Source organism: Tauraco erythrolophus, chromosome 17 (genome assembly GCF_009769465.1).
Source record: "Tauraco erythrolophus isolate bTauEry1 chromosome 17, bTauEry1.pri, whole genome shotgun sequence".
In the NCBI taxonomy this organism is placed as follows: Eukaryota; Metazoa; Chordata; class Aves; order Musophagiformes; family Musophagidae; genus Tauraco; species Tauraco erythrolophus.
This window is the reverse complement of record NC_141481.1, coordinates 18,421,733-18,437,401: the sequence shown is the minus strand read 5'-3', so window position 1 is coordinate 18,437,401 and position 15,669 is coordinate 18,421,733. Positions and strand designations below refer to the sequence as shown.

General features: G+C 62.4%; 1 protein-coding gene across 1 annotated transcript; it reads left to right on the top strand.

Moving 5' to 3' along the window:
• Positions 1-5,002: 5,002 nt before the first annotated feature.
• UBALD1 (UBA like domain containing 1) lies at positions 5,003-13,050 on the top strand. The gene is made up of 3 exons (XM_086622185.1): positions 5,003-5,112; positions 10,789-10,848; positions 11,915-13,050. Exons 1-3 carry the CDS (start codon positions 5,005-5,007, stop codon positions 12,233-12,235), a joined length of 489 nt encoding a protein of 162 aa, XP_086478311.1. The 5' UTR covers positions 5,003-5,004; the 3' UTR covers positions 12,236-13,050.
• Positions 13,051-15,669: the final 2,619 nt, after the last annotated feature.

Genomic DNA, 15,669 nt, shown 5'->3' with positions numbered 1-15,669 from the left:
TGATGAGCCCGCTGGTGGTCGTCGTGCAGAAAAGCTTCGTGCAGCAGCACCGCCATCATCCCCACCAGCCTCCTTTCCCACTGGCTGGTGGGCACCAGGACATGGCGCTGGCGGTGCATCTCCTCATGCCCGACTGGTCCGTGCTGGGATGAGGGTGTGTGGGGAGCCTGCAGACCGGGAGGACCGTTTGGGATAGCTGTGCACCGCCTGGGAAGTTTGGAGTGGGGATTCGTCATCTGGGCCGGTTCTCAGAGGTAGTGCCTGCTCGCCAAAGCTGGAGAGAAAGATGGTTGACCTCCCTAGCTGCAGGTCCATGTGGTGTGAACACGGGGAAACCTCTCCCAGGTTCCTCCTCTCACGGATAATCCACGCAGGAAAGTGAACAGAGGTGTCTGAGGTTCGGACCTGAGAGCGCACGAGGGCAGGGAACGACTGAAGGCTGTCTGGCATGCGTGATGCAACAGCCAGGACGATGGCACCGAGCATGAGGCACAAAAGAGCCGCCACCCATGTCCCAGCACTGAGCCCTGTTCCCTCTGGCACAGAAGGTGCAAGGAAGAGCTCCGCAGGCCCGGCTTGTTAACGGATGCACCTTCCTTCCTGCACACGCGCTGCAGGCAGGCCCAGGCTGCAAAGGAACTGGGGACCCAAATTCCAAGCAATGGAGTTGGAGATCCCCAGGAGACATGAAGGAGCTGAGGTGGCACATGCCACCTCTTAAACTGGCCTCGGGAGCTGGGGAACGGGAAGAGGGCTGGGGTGCAGGGGGACAGGACATGGCAGAGAGCCAAGCCTGCTGGTACGGGAGGATTTGGCAACAGTGAGCAGGCGGCAGGCGGAATTTGCCGGCCATGAACATGAACTCAAACACGCCTAGCGGGAACAAGCGAACAAACCCGAGGGGAAATACACTTCTGGCTAGTTATTACCCTTGCAGTGGTGGCCACTCCGAACACGGCCACTCTGCACCGGTGGGGCCACGCAAGGCATGAGCTGCAGGGGGAACGGGTGCTGGGGGTGAGGACAGAGCAGAAGCAGGACCAGCCCTTGCTCTGCTGTGTCCCACGGTGTGACAGGGCTGGGAGGGACAGGAAAAAGCCAGGGAACTGGCAGCGACCACATCCTGCCAGCAAACCACGAGAGCTGGGTATCCCACACCAGGCACAGGGGGACCTGGGCTCTGCTTTGGCAATGACCGTGCCTGGGCGCTGCCCACTGTGTCCCCCAGGATCCTGCTGGCACCCGGAGCAATGGTGCCTCTTGCTCAACCAGCCTCTCCGTGCAAGAGTTTATTGTGACAGAAATTGCACGGAGATGGAGAAACGGAGCCTGCTGAGCAGCAAAGAAACGCTCGTTTCGTGTGTGCTGCCCCAAAGTGTGTCCCGGCTGCTCCCTGCCTGCATGGGGAGCTTGGAGACACTCTTCAGTGCTGGGAACAAGTGCCTGGGCAGTGCCCTGGCAGCAGTGGGCTGATGCAAACAGCTCAGGGTGCCACCAGGAGCCCCAGACCAAGCAGGTGAACCCGTTACCCCCCATGGCCTCACCCTGCGCACCAGCGGCTGACGTGGGGCTCGGTGCAGGAGCAGACCTGGCACAGCAAGGCTGAGCGGCTCTCTGTCCCCATGCCGTGCTGGGAACCGGTTGCTAACTGGTGGCCAGCTGGCCGTAAGCACGGGGGCAAAGCGGAGCTGTGTTCACAACAGGGCAAGGAGGGGAATTTGTACGGCGACAGAGAGGGTCCCTCTCCCCTCCCTCCCACATCCTGAGCACCAAGAGCATCCTGCCCTGCCCTTCCCCAGCCCAAGGAGGTGCCCGGGCTCTGTCCCCTCTTGGCAAGCAACTGCCCCAAATCTGTCCCCTGAGTTTTTTTTGAGGACAGAACCAGCCACCTTCCTTCTGCAGCTGCCCATGCTGCTCACTGGGAGCCCAGTGCCATATGGGTTAAGCGAGGAAGCCAAGGGGAGAGACGGCGTCCCGGCAAACAGCAGGGTGCTGGCACTGCCGAGCACCGGGGCCGCCCCGGGGAAGCAGCTGCGGCCGGAGGCTTTTGTTAGTCCAAAACCTCCACCAGCGGGAAGGTCCCTCCCGGGCCGCACAGCTCTCCAGAGCTCGAAGGAAGCGGTTGGGACCCCGAGAGGGTTATTGTCATCTGGGAGGGCAGGGGCCTTTGCTGGAGAATATTTCCCTCAGGGTCCTGCTCGGTGGGATGGATGTGACATACAACTACAATAGCAGCGGCGTGCCAGGGGCGGGCTCAGCCCTTCCGCTCCAAAGCCAGCGCCCAGAGCAAGCAGTGGAGCTGAAGGGCAGCACCTCCAGCGGACGGCGGCTCCGTTACCCCCGCCCGGCCCGGAGGACATGGGTGCTGGCAAACATGAAGGCAGGATATTGCACCACTCACCTCCTCCGTCACTCGCAGGAGCAGCTGCCAGCAGCATGGGGGAAAGAGAGCGGGCAACTTGGGACAGAGCTGCCGGGCTGGCAGCAGTGGGGAGGGGAGCTGGGCTGCCCTGACAGTGTGTGCCTGGAGACCCAACACCACCGTGGCCGCATCCGATGGGCTGGAGGAGCAGCAGCCCCCCAGCTAGTGGCACCACGGTGGCTTCAAGAGGTGACAATAGCCCTACAAACCCTGGTGGTGCCACCAGGCGAGGATTTTGCACCTTCACACTTCACCTCCGGGCTCCCTGAGCCTGTATTTCCCTCTGGAGCAGTGCTGCCAGCCCTGGGCCCTGCTGAGGATGGAGAGGGAGGAAGGCCACGAAGGTGGGAGGCCCTCCCTGACTTCCCCCAAAGGGATGAAAACACTCCCACAAGGTACAAGGGAGCCTGAAACCCCACTTGCCATCATTGTGCGGAGTGAGAGCAGCCAAACTGGGCAGGACCAGGGTGAAACTGGGCCAGGGCTCCTGCCTCTGGGACCCTGCAGAGCTCCAGGGATGGTGAGGAAGTCCCGGCTCCTGCGCTGCCTTCCATCATGGCTCCCTACTGCTCATTTGCACGCTCACTGTCACAAGTCATGGCGCTATGTCCCAGACCCAGCTGGCATCCACTGTGTTGCTCCTTCCTGCAAAACGTGGATGCAAAAGGAGTTCTGAAGCTGGATACGTTTCACACACGTTTCTCCAGCTACTGTGACCTGCCCTTCAGGAGTCTCCTTGGACGTCTCTGCCAGGGAGGCAGCTACGAGCGTGCCCGTGTAAACAAGGAAGTGTGTTTGCCTGCAAACCTTCCACTCACCGGAGCAGCTCATCCAAAGTCCAGCTGCTCAGGGGTTTATTACCCAGGGAAGCAAGTTGCTTTGTCTCAGTTGTCCCCTCCCCAGTGCTGTCACTCACTTTGTTTGTTGGGTACTTGTAAAACAACAAGGTTCAGGAGCCCTGGAGACTCCACGCAGAGTTATTCCTCACCAGAAGGAGTGGTGAGCCCATGAACTTTGCCTCCCTCAACGCTGCCCGGCTCCAAAGGGCTTGCAGCCCTCCCCGAAAGCCCTGCTGGGCCAGGGCCAACCCTTCCTCCTTCAAAAATCAAACTGCGAGGTTTCTAAAAACGTCTGGCTCTCTCCGATTAAAATAATCCCTCAGGAGATTTGCTTTCCCAGCTATATTTACACTTTGCTGGCTACAGATCTCCTCTTGCCTCTTCCCTCTTGGGGTTGTCTCAACCTTGTGAAAAAGACCAGTCACCTTTTGATTCACCCCACTGCCACCACCATACAGCCGAGCCCTCACTCCGATTTCAGCAGTGACGTATGCACAAGGAGAAAGGATCCCCTTGGCTCCAACACCCTCCAGGGCCTGGTGTGTTTTGCATGGTTGCTGAAGGAGACGTGGATGACAGTCACCAGGTGGGCAGCGTTGGTCAATCCCAGGGCAATCTGTGTCCGAGGAGTGGAGGTTGCAAACCCTCAGGTCAAGTGTGTGACCTGCCTGAGCTTCGGCCATAAATCCTCAGAAATATCTGCAGCCATACGCCGAACGCCAGCCCGGGTCGAAGTGTTAGCGAGCAAACCGCTCGCGGCCAAGCCAAGCCCCACCACAAATCGCAGGAAAGAGCATGGAATCGCTCGGGAAAGGCGGAGGAGGCTGGAGGCCTTCGCGAGCCCTGCAGAGCCAGCGGTTCCCTCCGTCTCGCCCCGCTTTTCCCACTCCAGCCGCCTGCCCGTGCCCGGTTATCGCTTCCTGGTACTCAGCAGCACCATCGTCCCCCCCGGGCCGGGGGACCGGGCAACCCCTCGGCCTTTATTGGCGCTGCCGGGGGGCCCCGGAGCCACGGGGCCGCCGCCCCCTCCTCACCTCAGGCCCCGGGACTGAGGCGGCGGCGGCGAGCTGAGGGGCCCCCGCCAGACCCCCGCGGGTCGGGAGGCACCGCAGGGGACCCCGCTCCGCCGCCGCCCGGTTAAACGTTACCCAGGGGCCGGGCGCCACGGCCCGCCGGGGCCGAAGGGCAGCGGCGGCCCCGCTACGGCCGTTACCCCCCGCCCCGCGCGCCGCGGCCGCTCCCCGCACGTCAACAGGAAACCGCACGCGGCCGACTGTAAACACCGCCCGGCCCCCCTGCCCGCCCACGTGACCAGCCCCGCCCCAGCCCTGGCCCACCCCCGTCGCCTTCTCATTGGCGGCGGCGGCGTTGTTGACCATATACGGTCCAGGTACTACGGAGCCGCGGGCGGCGGTTGGCCAGCCTGGCACGTCACTCAACGCGCGCCGGCGGCCGGCGGCCGCTCCGCAAACAAAGCGGGGCCCGCCGGGAGTTGTAGTCCGGGCGGCGGCGCGGGGGCGCGGCGGCGGGGTGGGCGGAAACTACATCTCCCAGTGGCGCCCCGCGCCCCGCCCCTCCCCGCCCCGCCCCTGGCGGCCGTCGGCGGGGCTCGCCGGGCGCCGTGAGTCAGTGCCCAGTAAACATTGGCGTGAGCCGCGCCGGCTCCGCCATGGTGGCGGCGCCGTGAGGGCGGGGGGCGGCGGCGCGGCGGGCTGGGCGCGGCGGCGGCGGGGGGCCGGGGCCATGGACGAGCTCAAGCACCAGGTGATGATCAACCAGTTCGTGCTGGCGGCCGGCTGCGCCGCCGACCAGGCCAAGCAGCTGCTGCAGGCGGCCCACTGGCAGTTCGAGGTGAGGCCGCCGCCCCGGTACCGGCCCGCGGCGCCACCGAACGCTCGGCGCGGGTCCCCGCGTGGAGGGGCAGCCGGCTGGGTTTGGGGAGCGCCGGGCGCGCCCGGCCCGGCCCGGCCCGGTCCTGCGGGACACGCCGTTGCTCCCTCCCCCCCCCCCCCCGCCCGCCGCCACCCACGCGCTGGTGTGGGGCGCGTGGCGGCCGGCGCGTGGCGTGGGCCGCGCTCTGCCCCGGCGGTGGGCGTGGGGCGCGCGCGGGCGGGCGGGCGCGCGCGCGCGCGGCGGGGCCGGGCCGCGGTTGTGCTCGCGTGGGGCGCGCCGCGTGCCCGGCTCGCGTGGGCCCCCCACGCGGGGGGAGGGGGGGGCGGGGAGATACGGGGCGCGCGTGGGCGCAGAGCGAGGGCCCGGGCCCCGCTCCGGAGCGCGGGAGGGCCGGGGGTGCCGAGCCCTCCGCCCGCCCCTCCACCGCCCCCCCCGTGCCCACCCCAACCCTCCCGCGTGGCCGTGGGCTCGAAAACCCCATCCCCGCCTTTCCCACGGCCCCGCGCCGGAGGGTGTGAGTCCCCGGGCAGCCGTGGGAGAGGAGACTTTGTAGGTCAAAGCTTTTCTGGCTCCAGCCGCCTTTTCCTCGTGCTCGCGACATCGACGGGAGTTAACGTCACGCGTGGGGCCGGGGTCGCGGGTGGGCACCCCCCCGGCAGCCTTTCTGGGTGCTCTGCTCCTCCCGGGATCCCGGAGCTAAAGCAGGGGGAGCACAGGGGGGAGCGCGGCAGCTGCAGCGGGCAAAGCTCTTTCTAAATGGGATTTTTTTTTTTTTTTTTTTTTCTTCCTTCCGCAGCCCCAGCGGCTCGGTAAGTCTGGAGCTGATGGATTTGACGCTAATGGCACCTCCGTAATTGAGGTGTGCATTTCGTGGTGCAGGAGGAGGTCTGAGTCAGTCGGGAGAGCAGGAGGTTCGGTTTGTCTCCGTCCCCATGGCTGGGGCACCTCTCGTTCAGCACCGCAGCGCAGCCCGGATGGGTGCGAGTGCGGCGGGCAGGCCTCCTAGGCGCTGTTCCGGGCTCCTTCTCTACCGTGAGGGCTGTCGGATGGATCGGGCACGGAGGCAGTCCGTTGCCGTGCAGCCACAGGATTTCCAGATGCTAAATCAGAGGCCCAGAGGCGCTCAAAGCCAAGCTGAGCCGTGCGTGGCCAGGCAGCAAGTGGGTGGGCGGGTGCGTGGGTGGAAAGCCGAGCCGGCATTCCCCTCCGCTGCGCCCGTTTAATACCGTGATCCGCTTACGGGAGCGCCGCTGGCAGCGGACGTGTTGCATGTGTAACGTGCTCCGGGTTTTGTTTACTAATACAGTTGGGCAGTGGCCCTCTGGCTTGGGCGGGATCCGCTTCCACCACCTCCGCGCCTGTCGTGAAAGAGCTGGGACCGGGTGGCAAAAGCCGAACTTTTCTTCCAGAAGAAGGCTTTTTGCGGAACTTTGCCACCGTTTGGCGAGTTGCACAAGTACAAACAGCCGTCTCCTGCCGGCTTGGCACTCACATGACTCAGAGGAAGCTCAGCTGTAAACAAACGCGCGGCGATGAGCAGTTACCATGTTCCCACTCACTTTTGGTGCAACGGTCAGATAATTCCCTTTGCAAAATGGCCGCTGGGCATGCCTTCTTTGGGAAGGAGCCTCCTGGCTCCAGCGTCCTCTTACCTGTGATATTCTGAGGCTTTTGTTATCCTAGTGCAGTACCAGTTCGCCGGCTGGCCCGCATCTGCAGCAGGTGTAAATTGGTGGAGTTCAGGCAAGTTCAGTGCTAATTTACGGTGCCTTCGCTCGTCATCTCCTTGGATTCAAAGTGCCGCTCCAGCGGTGCGGTGTGAGTCGGAGTAATCCTAAAGACATAGCTCCTGCCTGTAAGACTGCTGTGAGAAGAGGTGTTCCCAAGAGCCAAAGCCCATAGATGGCCTGGAGACACGGCAGCAGGAGTTGAGTTCTCCCAGCTCTGAGCCGCTGTCCTGGCCAGGGCATTCCTGGCATCCAGCTGCCCTGCCCAGGACCTTTCCTATGTGGGCACATCTGCGCTTGCTGCTTGTCACAGCCAGCCAGGGAGCAGGAGCCCAGGGTGTTGGGTGAGTGGCAGGAGGGAGAGGGAGGCCGCTGGGAAATGTGGACAGCTTCGGGCTGGTGGGATGCTGATGTTTTGGGAGCACTTTCCTGGGCTCGCATTGTTTTGGGGCTGCTCTGGGGCTATTGTGGCTGGTGGGGGCTGCAGAGAGGGTTTGCTGTGCATGGTGTCCTGCCAACTCGGGCAGGCACAGAGTTTGAGGGGAAGGAACGCGATCCAGGACAGCGAGCAGGGCAGGAGGTCAGGAAACCACTGGGGATGCAGCTGCCCTGAGTGCCGCGCGAGCTGATCAGAGCCTGTTCCGCACTCAGGGGCTTGAAAAGGGAGCTGTTTGGTGGGTAGCATGTGGGTCGCCTTTCCCACTTGCCGTGACTCTGCTCCTGTTTCATAGGGATGCAGGGCAGGCTTTCTCATGGCGTAGTTTGCAGCACCATGAGCTCTGCCGTGCTTCCAGGGACAGCCATGGTGGGTGCCAGGAGGAACGGCCGTGCCAGCCCAGCCTCCAGCAGCTGGAATAACACCATGGCTGATGGGAGGGAGAGGCGTACAGGCCGAAGAAAGCAACTTGCAGTGTCTCCGGGTGAGGGCTGGCACTTGATCTCCAGGGCCGCAGGTGCTGGCCTTTTGGGAGAAGCCAGGGAGGGCAGCAGGTACCTCCACCATGGCGGGAACCAAGCAGGCTACCAGGGAGACGTTTCAGAGTTTGCAGAGTCTCGTGTCAGACTGGGCTGAGCTGAGCTGAGTGGTGGATCAGGCTCCTTCCCAGGTAGAAGAGTATTATTTGGCTTTGTTACGTGCTGATTGCCCCTGGGGCTGCTTGGGAAGGACAAGAAGACATCAGCTTAAAAAAACCCACCCATTCCTTCCTTTTTCCTGGTGCCAAGTATCATGTCTTTGTTCAGTGTCGTGAGGTTGTGTGTGGGGAACAAGAGGAGGAGCAGGTGGCTGGTTTTGCCCGCTGTGTCTGTGGTTGGATTTCCGCTTCCTCTTCTGATTCATTTATGTTTTATCAACCCCCTTTCCCTTTCCTTTGTGGCTCAAGAGCAGGGTGCTCCCAGGGCTGCTCTAGCACCGCGGGCTCCCTGCTGCCCGGATCCCCTGTGCTGGCATCCGATCCCCCGCGCTCGCAGCAGCTGCAGCTCACGCGTGCAGCTGGGAGCGGGTGCAAGTGCAGCATGGGCAGGGGATCAGACAGCGCCCGAGGTCCCGTCTGAGCGGCTGCAGAGGGCTGGGTGTCCCACTCCTCCAGCTGAGTTTGTTCTGCTCAGCACCCAGGTCTCCTTGCATTCACCTCCCCTCCGGCCCCTGCAGCCGTCCTCACTCTGACTCGGTCACCACGGGCGCTTCTTGCATCTCTGTGTGATCTGCCTCTTGCAAAGCTCCTGGTTTTGTATCCCAGGGGGGACGTGGTGGCCTGGCAGCTTCCCGAGCGTGGCCAGGCAGTGGGTGCAGGGCTGCCCTGCTCCCACTCACACGCAGGGTGACATGGGTGATGTGGCCTTTGGTCCAGGGTCAGGGCTGAGCTGCAGCTCGGGCTCATTTTCAAGCAGAGGAGCCTTAATTGGCTTTGTTGTTGCATTGGTTGGCCCTGGCACTTGTGACGCTGGCTGGAGACCAGGCAGCATCAGCAGCTTTGGTTACGTGTGTGTCCCTGGCACCCTGTGTGTCCCTGGCACCCTGTGTGTCCCTGGCACCCTGTGTGTCCCTGGCACCCTGTGTCCCCGAGGACGTGGGTGCACAGGCCTCTCGCCCACCTGGGTTGGGGCTGCTGCGGGTCCTTGGGAGGCGGCAGCCGTTCCCCACAACTGGAGGGACGCAAGCAGCGGGCATTGTGGGCAGAAGGGTGGCTTCTGCCATGCTTGGAGATGGGCAGATGGAGGGGAGGAGATGCGGCGTTCTAGGCAGGGGGGCCTGCTGTGGTGGAGTGCTTCCTCCACCCAGGTCACAGCTCTTATCCCAGCGCCAGCAGGGATGGGTGGGAAGTTCAGGGGGACAGCGGGGACCTTCCCTGCCCCTGTCTGCCGATGGCACAGTCCCAGATATGAGGCCACTTAGACAACAGGAGCACAGAGCAGATTTAATCAGCTTATGGTATCTGGCTGTGCCCACACCTCTGCCTGTGCTTCCCGTTCACTGTTTCCCCCCTTTCTTATCACGATCCTTTCTGTCCAAGCGATAGCGCGCGGGGGTGTTGACATTGGGCCTCACCCAGGACGAAGGGTAGCGCAGTGGTGGGGGTGTCGCTGCCTCAGAAGTGTCCGTGTCTCCGTCGGCTGTTTCCCTGATTCCCAGATGGGTGCTGGCCTGTTCAGAGCTGGTCTCTGGGGCCACAGACCCTATTCCTGCTGTGTGTCTGTTGCTGAAATACGATGGGTCCTGCTGCGGGTGCCAAGGGCCCTCAGGTAGCAGCCTGGCTGGGTGCAGGGTTTGGGCACTGTGCTGTTAAACGCAGAGAAACGCCGCTATCGCGGCGAAGAGCCTCACCAGCCCAGCTGTGGCGTGCTCCCCCCGAGGTCCGGGAGCTGCTAGACTCTACAGCAGCAATTGTTTCCCCCATCCAGGTCTGGATTATTGTTTGCGGATATCGCTCCTGGCTGCCACCTGGTCTTGCCGATAGTTTACCCCCCTTTCCCCAGGAAACCATAAACCCAGCACCGGCTCTCCAGCTGCCTGGCAGTGCGAGTGCAGCCCCTTCACCTTTCCAGGACTCGCCAGGCTGCGTGTTCCGGGGCAGAATAGTTTTCCATCAGACCAGTAAGCCGAGCTGGCTTGTTCACCCCGTCCCTGGGTGTGACACAGTGTGTGTACAGTGTGGCTGTAGGCACTGGGACGAGGAGCGTGCGTGGTGGTAGGACTGGGGCTGCTGCAGTTGCACAGGGTTTGGTACAACCCGCCTCTGCTTTTTCCAGGTTGTTTGTTGTTTTGGGTTTTTTTTAGCAGCTTGGGTAACCCAAATCACTGAGGTCACGTGTGACGTATTTACCAGATTATTACTGGTCTGAACTGGAAGCTAACCAAAATTATGTCAGTCATAACCATACCCTGCCTGTGACAGAACTGGAAATGCTCTGGTATATGGGTGGGCTACCTGTTGCAGCCCCAGCCCTGGGGATCTCCCAGTGTAAATACGGTGACCGTGATCTTGTCCTGTTAAGGACACGCATCAAACTGGTTCCTGCTGGGTTTGGATTTGCTTTCCCTCCTCTCCGTGCGAGCAGCAGTTGTGGAGCATTGCCGTGAGTTATGAAATGCCTACTGGGGTCTGCTTCAGCACTGCCGCTTCTCAGCGACAAGCACAGTGATCCCAAATCCGTGTGATCCTTTTGGGCCTCGGTGCCAGCAGACGGCAGGTGCGGGTCCCTGCCTGGAAATGTGGGAGCAGCTGTGTGCAGAGCTTTCCCGTGTGGATAAGGGGGCTGCGGGCACGGTCCAGCCCCCCAGGGTCTGTTTCGGATCATCTCTGAGGTCTTGCAAAGCCCCACTGTTGCGTGCAGGGATGAGATGGGTGCCCAGTTTGCGTGCTGGTGATAACGTTATCTTCCTATTTTTTCTTTTCTTTTTTTGCAGACTGCTCTCAGTGCTTTTTTCCAAGAAACAAACATCCCCTACAGCCACCACCATCAGATGGTAAGTGCTTTCCCACCTCTCCAGCGCTTGCCTGAGCCACAGCACCAGCTGGCGGGCGCTTTGGGCTGTTGCTGATGCCTGGCTCACTGCTTCGCAGCTCCAGGGGTGCAGGCAGGGAGGTCTGGCCGGGTACTGCCAGAGCTGCCTGCTAAGGAAGGTTTTCCTGGAGAGCGGCCGCGGGTGGCATAGCCTGGCCCGTGCAGTGGGACAGCGGCTCTGGGAGTGCCTTCAGAAGCCTGCAAAGGGGTTGGGATAGCTCCTCAGAGAGGGATGGTCCATCAGAGGATGCTTTGGGCATGAGGTCCAGACCAGCCCTAACATGTCAAGAGAGAGCCTGGAGGGCCCTGGAGCACCGGAACATTGTAGTCTGTGTAAACAAGCGGAGAGATACGTGCACACGCGAGTCCTCGTGTGCCTGCTGGAGCAACTGAGTGTGCAAACCTCTGCACCTCTGAGCGTGCCTCGAGTACAGCGTGCTCATCGGGACGTGTGTGAACACACAAGGATGTGTGTGCATGGGTGCTGCCTGCCTCTGCTCTCTCCCAGCTGTCCTCAGACTTGGTCCCTTTAACTCTCGTGTCGCGGCAGCCCATAATCTGCCTGGGCAGATGTGTCTTAGGGATTTGCTGGCTGCCGTGGCCTCGTTTGACTCTCTGGGACAATTGGGGATTTGGAGCGTGCAGTAAGCGTGCAGGGCAAGTGCCCGGCAGGGCCTGAGCGCGCCCAGTCTCCCGTGGGGCGGGAGCTGAGCCTGAGCCTTGTGCCCGCTGAGCCAGAAAGCTGCAGGCTCAGGGTGGCACCAGCAGGTCGTGGAGGAGAGGGGGTCCCCAACTTGGCTGGGCATGGGAGCGGGCGCAGCGGTGTCCCGTCTGACGGGAGCTCTCGCCGCAGCATTAGTCTTCAGAGGCTTAAATAATCGCTGCTTGCAGACAGCGTTGTCAGCAGAGCACAGGTCCAGGAGCTCCATGTCCTGCAGTGGTGGGGGCAGAGGGGTCTCGCGCTGGGTCCTGGTGGGAGGCAGGTGGAGACCCCCCCACACACCTGACCCCCTGTCTCCTCCCCGCAGATGTGCACTCCCGCCAACACGCCGGCCACGCCGCCCAACTTCCCTGACGCCCTCACCATGTTCTCCCGCCTCAAGGCCTCCGAGAGCTTCAACAGCAGCAGCCCCGTGGCCTCCATGGCAACTTCTCCGCCGCCCCCGGCCCCACCGCTGCCCCAGCACGGGGCCTTCAACCCCGCCTGGCCCACGGCTTCGCCCCCCGGCCAGCAGCAGAGCATGTGGACTCCGGCCCCCCCGGCACAGCCCGCAGGCTGGCCGGCCGCCGTCTCCCAGCAAGCCACGGCAGAACAGAAGGCCAACGTGACCATGGAGGCAGAGAGATGAGGCCGCGGCGGAGAGCAAACGTGGCGGGGACCCCTGCGTATAAATATCTATTTTTTTTTCTTCCCCCCCCCCCCCCCTCCCCAAAGAGGAGAGGAACTCTGCTGCCAGGGCGCCTGGCAGCTGCCGAGACACACGAGCAAATAGCTGCCTTGCATGGGTTTGGTTTGAAGTAGTTTTTACTTGTCCTCGAGCTGAACGAAGCTCCCCAGAGACAGCGGGAGGCTGCGTGGGATGCGGGACCGGTGCTGGCCTCTGCCTGGGACCCCGCCGCTGCCGGGCTCTCGGGGAGGGAGCACCCCCTCTTCTCCTGGGACACCGGAATTTGCATGCGAGTGACGTTTAAGGAGGAGGTCCCTTCTTCATGGTCCCCTGGGCCACCCCACCAGGCAGAGTGGGTTGTGCCTGTGTGTTTCCCCCCCTCCCTTGACCCTTCTCAGCTGGGTGGGGGGCAGACACCCCACACGGCTTCTTTTTTGTAAGCGGGGGAGAGAGCAAGGACTGTTCCTGCTCGGCCGCAACCTCCGCCCAGCATGTGCCGTGCTCGCTGGTGAGCAGGGCTGGGGGACGCCGGCTCCCGGGGAGGTGCCTGGCCCCTCGCTCAGCCCCAGCAATGGGGAGCAGGGGGTGGCCCGGCTGGGCCAGCACACCCTCCCCTCTCCCTCCTGGGATGGGGTTTGTCCCGGGGCTGTTTGCATGACACAGTGTAACCCTAGAGACTGGGATCGTTTTTAACCCCTCTGTTCTTTTCTCCCGGCGGCTGGAAGTCTCTCCGGATGTGCCGCAGCCGCTTGCAATACACGCTCTTCTGCTTTGAACCCGGTGTCTTTGCTTCGTTGGCAGCAGCGGTGTGATGTGAGGAAGGCTGGCCTGGGTCTGAGATGTTGCAGGATCCTCTCTCTGAGCGTGCTGTGCCTCAGAGCTGGGGCTGGCCGCATCTCTGCTGTATGTATGCTGCTCCAAACACCCCATTCCAGCCACGCGGTGACTGCCAGCTGCCTTCAGCAGGGTGCATGTCATGGCTCAGCCCCAGCAGAGCCAGCCCAGCCCTGCCTGCTGCCCCACCACACCAGCTGTGGGTGCAAGACCCCACCAGGAGCAGGGGCAGGCTGGTGGCAGGGCTGCAGGGAGCCCTCGGGCTCCCTGTGTGACACCCACAGGTCCCGGCTGTCTTGCTGTGACCTGGCTCATGTCCCCTCTTCACTGGATGGCAGGGGCCAGGTCATTTGGAGGCCCCTGCGTCCCTGTGCTCACCAGTCAATAAGTCATTTAAATCTCTTATTTGTGTTGCTAAAATAAACATTGTAGGTGCGATGGTTTCACCCAGCCCACCTCTTGTACAGCCTTGGTGGAGGCTGGGAGTGAGGGCTGGAGCTGGCCCTCATCAGCTTCCCTGCGCTGGGTTGTGCCGGAGCAGCGTGGCTCCACCAAGGTAGACTGGGCCAAGCTGGTGGCATCTGGCGCGAGCTGGGGCCGTGGGTATTGTGTCCTGGCTGTGGTGGCCTGAGCACATCTGGGCCCGTGTGGAGTCCTGTGAGTGGGGACAGTCTGCGAGGCATAGAGCCCACCCAGGGGGCACCCAGAGAAGGGATCTGTCCCCGTCCTTGGAGGGAGGCACCTGCCTGTGAGATGCAGGGGAAGCCCCATGGAAACCTGGGTGGTGGGAAAAAGAGCCGGCCTGTGGCTGCCCCAGGGCCACTAGAAGCTGTGGGATTGGAAAATTCAGGGCCACACCACAGACCTGAACATCTGGCTGGTCAGAGATAGCTCACGGGGATGTGGCACAGTCCAAAAGTGCCAGGCTCTGGTCGCTGAGTCCTCAGGGACACCCCGTGAGCCCAGGGACCGCACAGGAGCAGTGACAGCAGAAAGAGCATCTTCATGGCCCGCAGTGTTAACCTGGTGCAACGAGCAGGTGCCAGGGCAGCATGGCCCCTGCCTCGCCAGTCCCCTGAGACCAGGCAGCACAGCCCTGGTGCTCCTGCCCCTTCCCCAGACACCCATGCCATTTCCCAGCCACCTCAGATGCCTGCTGTCCTACTGCTACTGGCCCTCTGATCAGCTGGTCTTTGTCCGCATGGTAGTGTCTGCAATGCAGAAGGACAAATGGCCTCAGACGGGGTGTGACACCCCTGGCAGCACCCCCAGGAGTGCTCAGCAGCAGGCTGAGCCCGTGCAGCATGGCTAGTGGCCCAGGGGACACCCAGGGCAGGCACTCAGATGAGTACGGGGACGTGTAGTGGCTGCCGTAGTTGGAGACACGGTGCATCTTCACTGCGGTGTGCCGGGAGCGAGGCTGGGGGTCTTTGATGCTTTGGGGTGAGAAGTAGAGACACTGTTCGCACAGGGAGGCGTGAGGCTGCTGCTGGCATGGCCGCAGTGAGGTGCTGAGCTGCCCCAGGCACCGCCGGTGCGACGTGCCAGCTCAGGTGGCCGCACAGCCTGGCCGGAGCTAACACCGTGCCCCAGGGCTGCTCCTCTGTCTGGCAAGTCCTTGCCCACAGTGATGGTCCTGCTGGCAGCCGGGGAGCTCAGCCTGCCCTAGTAGATGACCCTGTTGATGCCCAAAATATCCACTTCTCTCTAGAGGGAAGAGCTGCTGGTGCTGTCGGAGGTGCCAGCCCGCAGCACTGCCACCATGGCAGCCCGTGTGGGCTCGGCGGGTTTGCAGAGCGTGGGGGTGCACAGGGATAGGGTCTCACGTTTTTGCAGGTGAAGTCTGCAGGATCTCTGCAGGAACGGATGGTGATGAGGAAGCTGGAGGTGGATAGTGGCCTGGTGGGACTTACAGGGCCCCGGGTGACCCTGCTGCTCCCTGTGCTCTCTCTGGGCAGGGAGCACCGATGTTACCCCTCCTGCCCAGGAAGAGGGACCCCAAAAGGGGAGAGAGGCACACGGCAGTGCCTGGCGAGCCTCACCTCCCCGGCGATGATGCTGAGTCTCCACGGACTCCGGGGGACATGGGGAGGCTAAGCAGCCTGCAGTAAAGACCAGGCCTTGGGGATGTCTCTGAAACCCCATGGAGCTGCCACAGCATCAGCCACATCTGGCTGTCCCATGGCCATGCCCATGGAGCTCCCCCAAACTGAAGTGAAAGATACCCAAAGGGGACAAGCATCCCAGCTCCAGCTTCCTTGCCCTGGCAAAGTGCTGTCGCCTTTTTCCCTTACTCTGTGGTTGTGCTCAAAGCCAAGGTCACAACGTGAGGGGGGACTGGCCTGGGGCTACCAGGTCTCAGAAAGGATGAAGAAATGTTGGGTTTGCTGTGGGCCAGCCCCGTACTGCCTGTGGAGAGGACAGCCGGGCACAAAGCCACCACAGCTCATCCTTGTGCTGCGACCTGCGGCTCGAGCGAGGAAGACAGCTCCGATGTTATGTGTTGTGACTCCCGCTCACAGTCTAAACTTTAATGGCCACATAATTTGAACTTGTGCTGT

What these genes read in the sequence shown, in the direction of transcription:
- UBALD1 (XM_086622185.1), top strand. Translation starts at nt 5,005, where the DNA reads ATGGACGAGCTCAAGCACCAGGTGATGATCAACCAGTTCGTGCTGGCG. An exon ending in CGGCCCACTGGCAGTTCGAG is followed by an intron (nt 5,113 to 10,788) that starts GTGAGGCCGCCG and finishes CTTTTTTTGCAG; the next exon opens with ACTGCTCTCAGTGCTTTTTT. An exon ending in ACAGCCACCACCATCAGATG is followed by an intron (nt 10,849 to 11,914) that starts GTAAGTGCTTTC and finishes TCCTCCCCGCAG; the next exon opens with ATGTGCACTCCCGCCAACAC.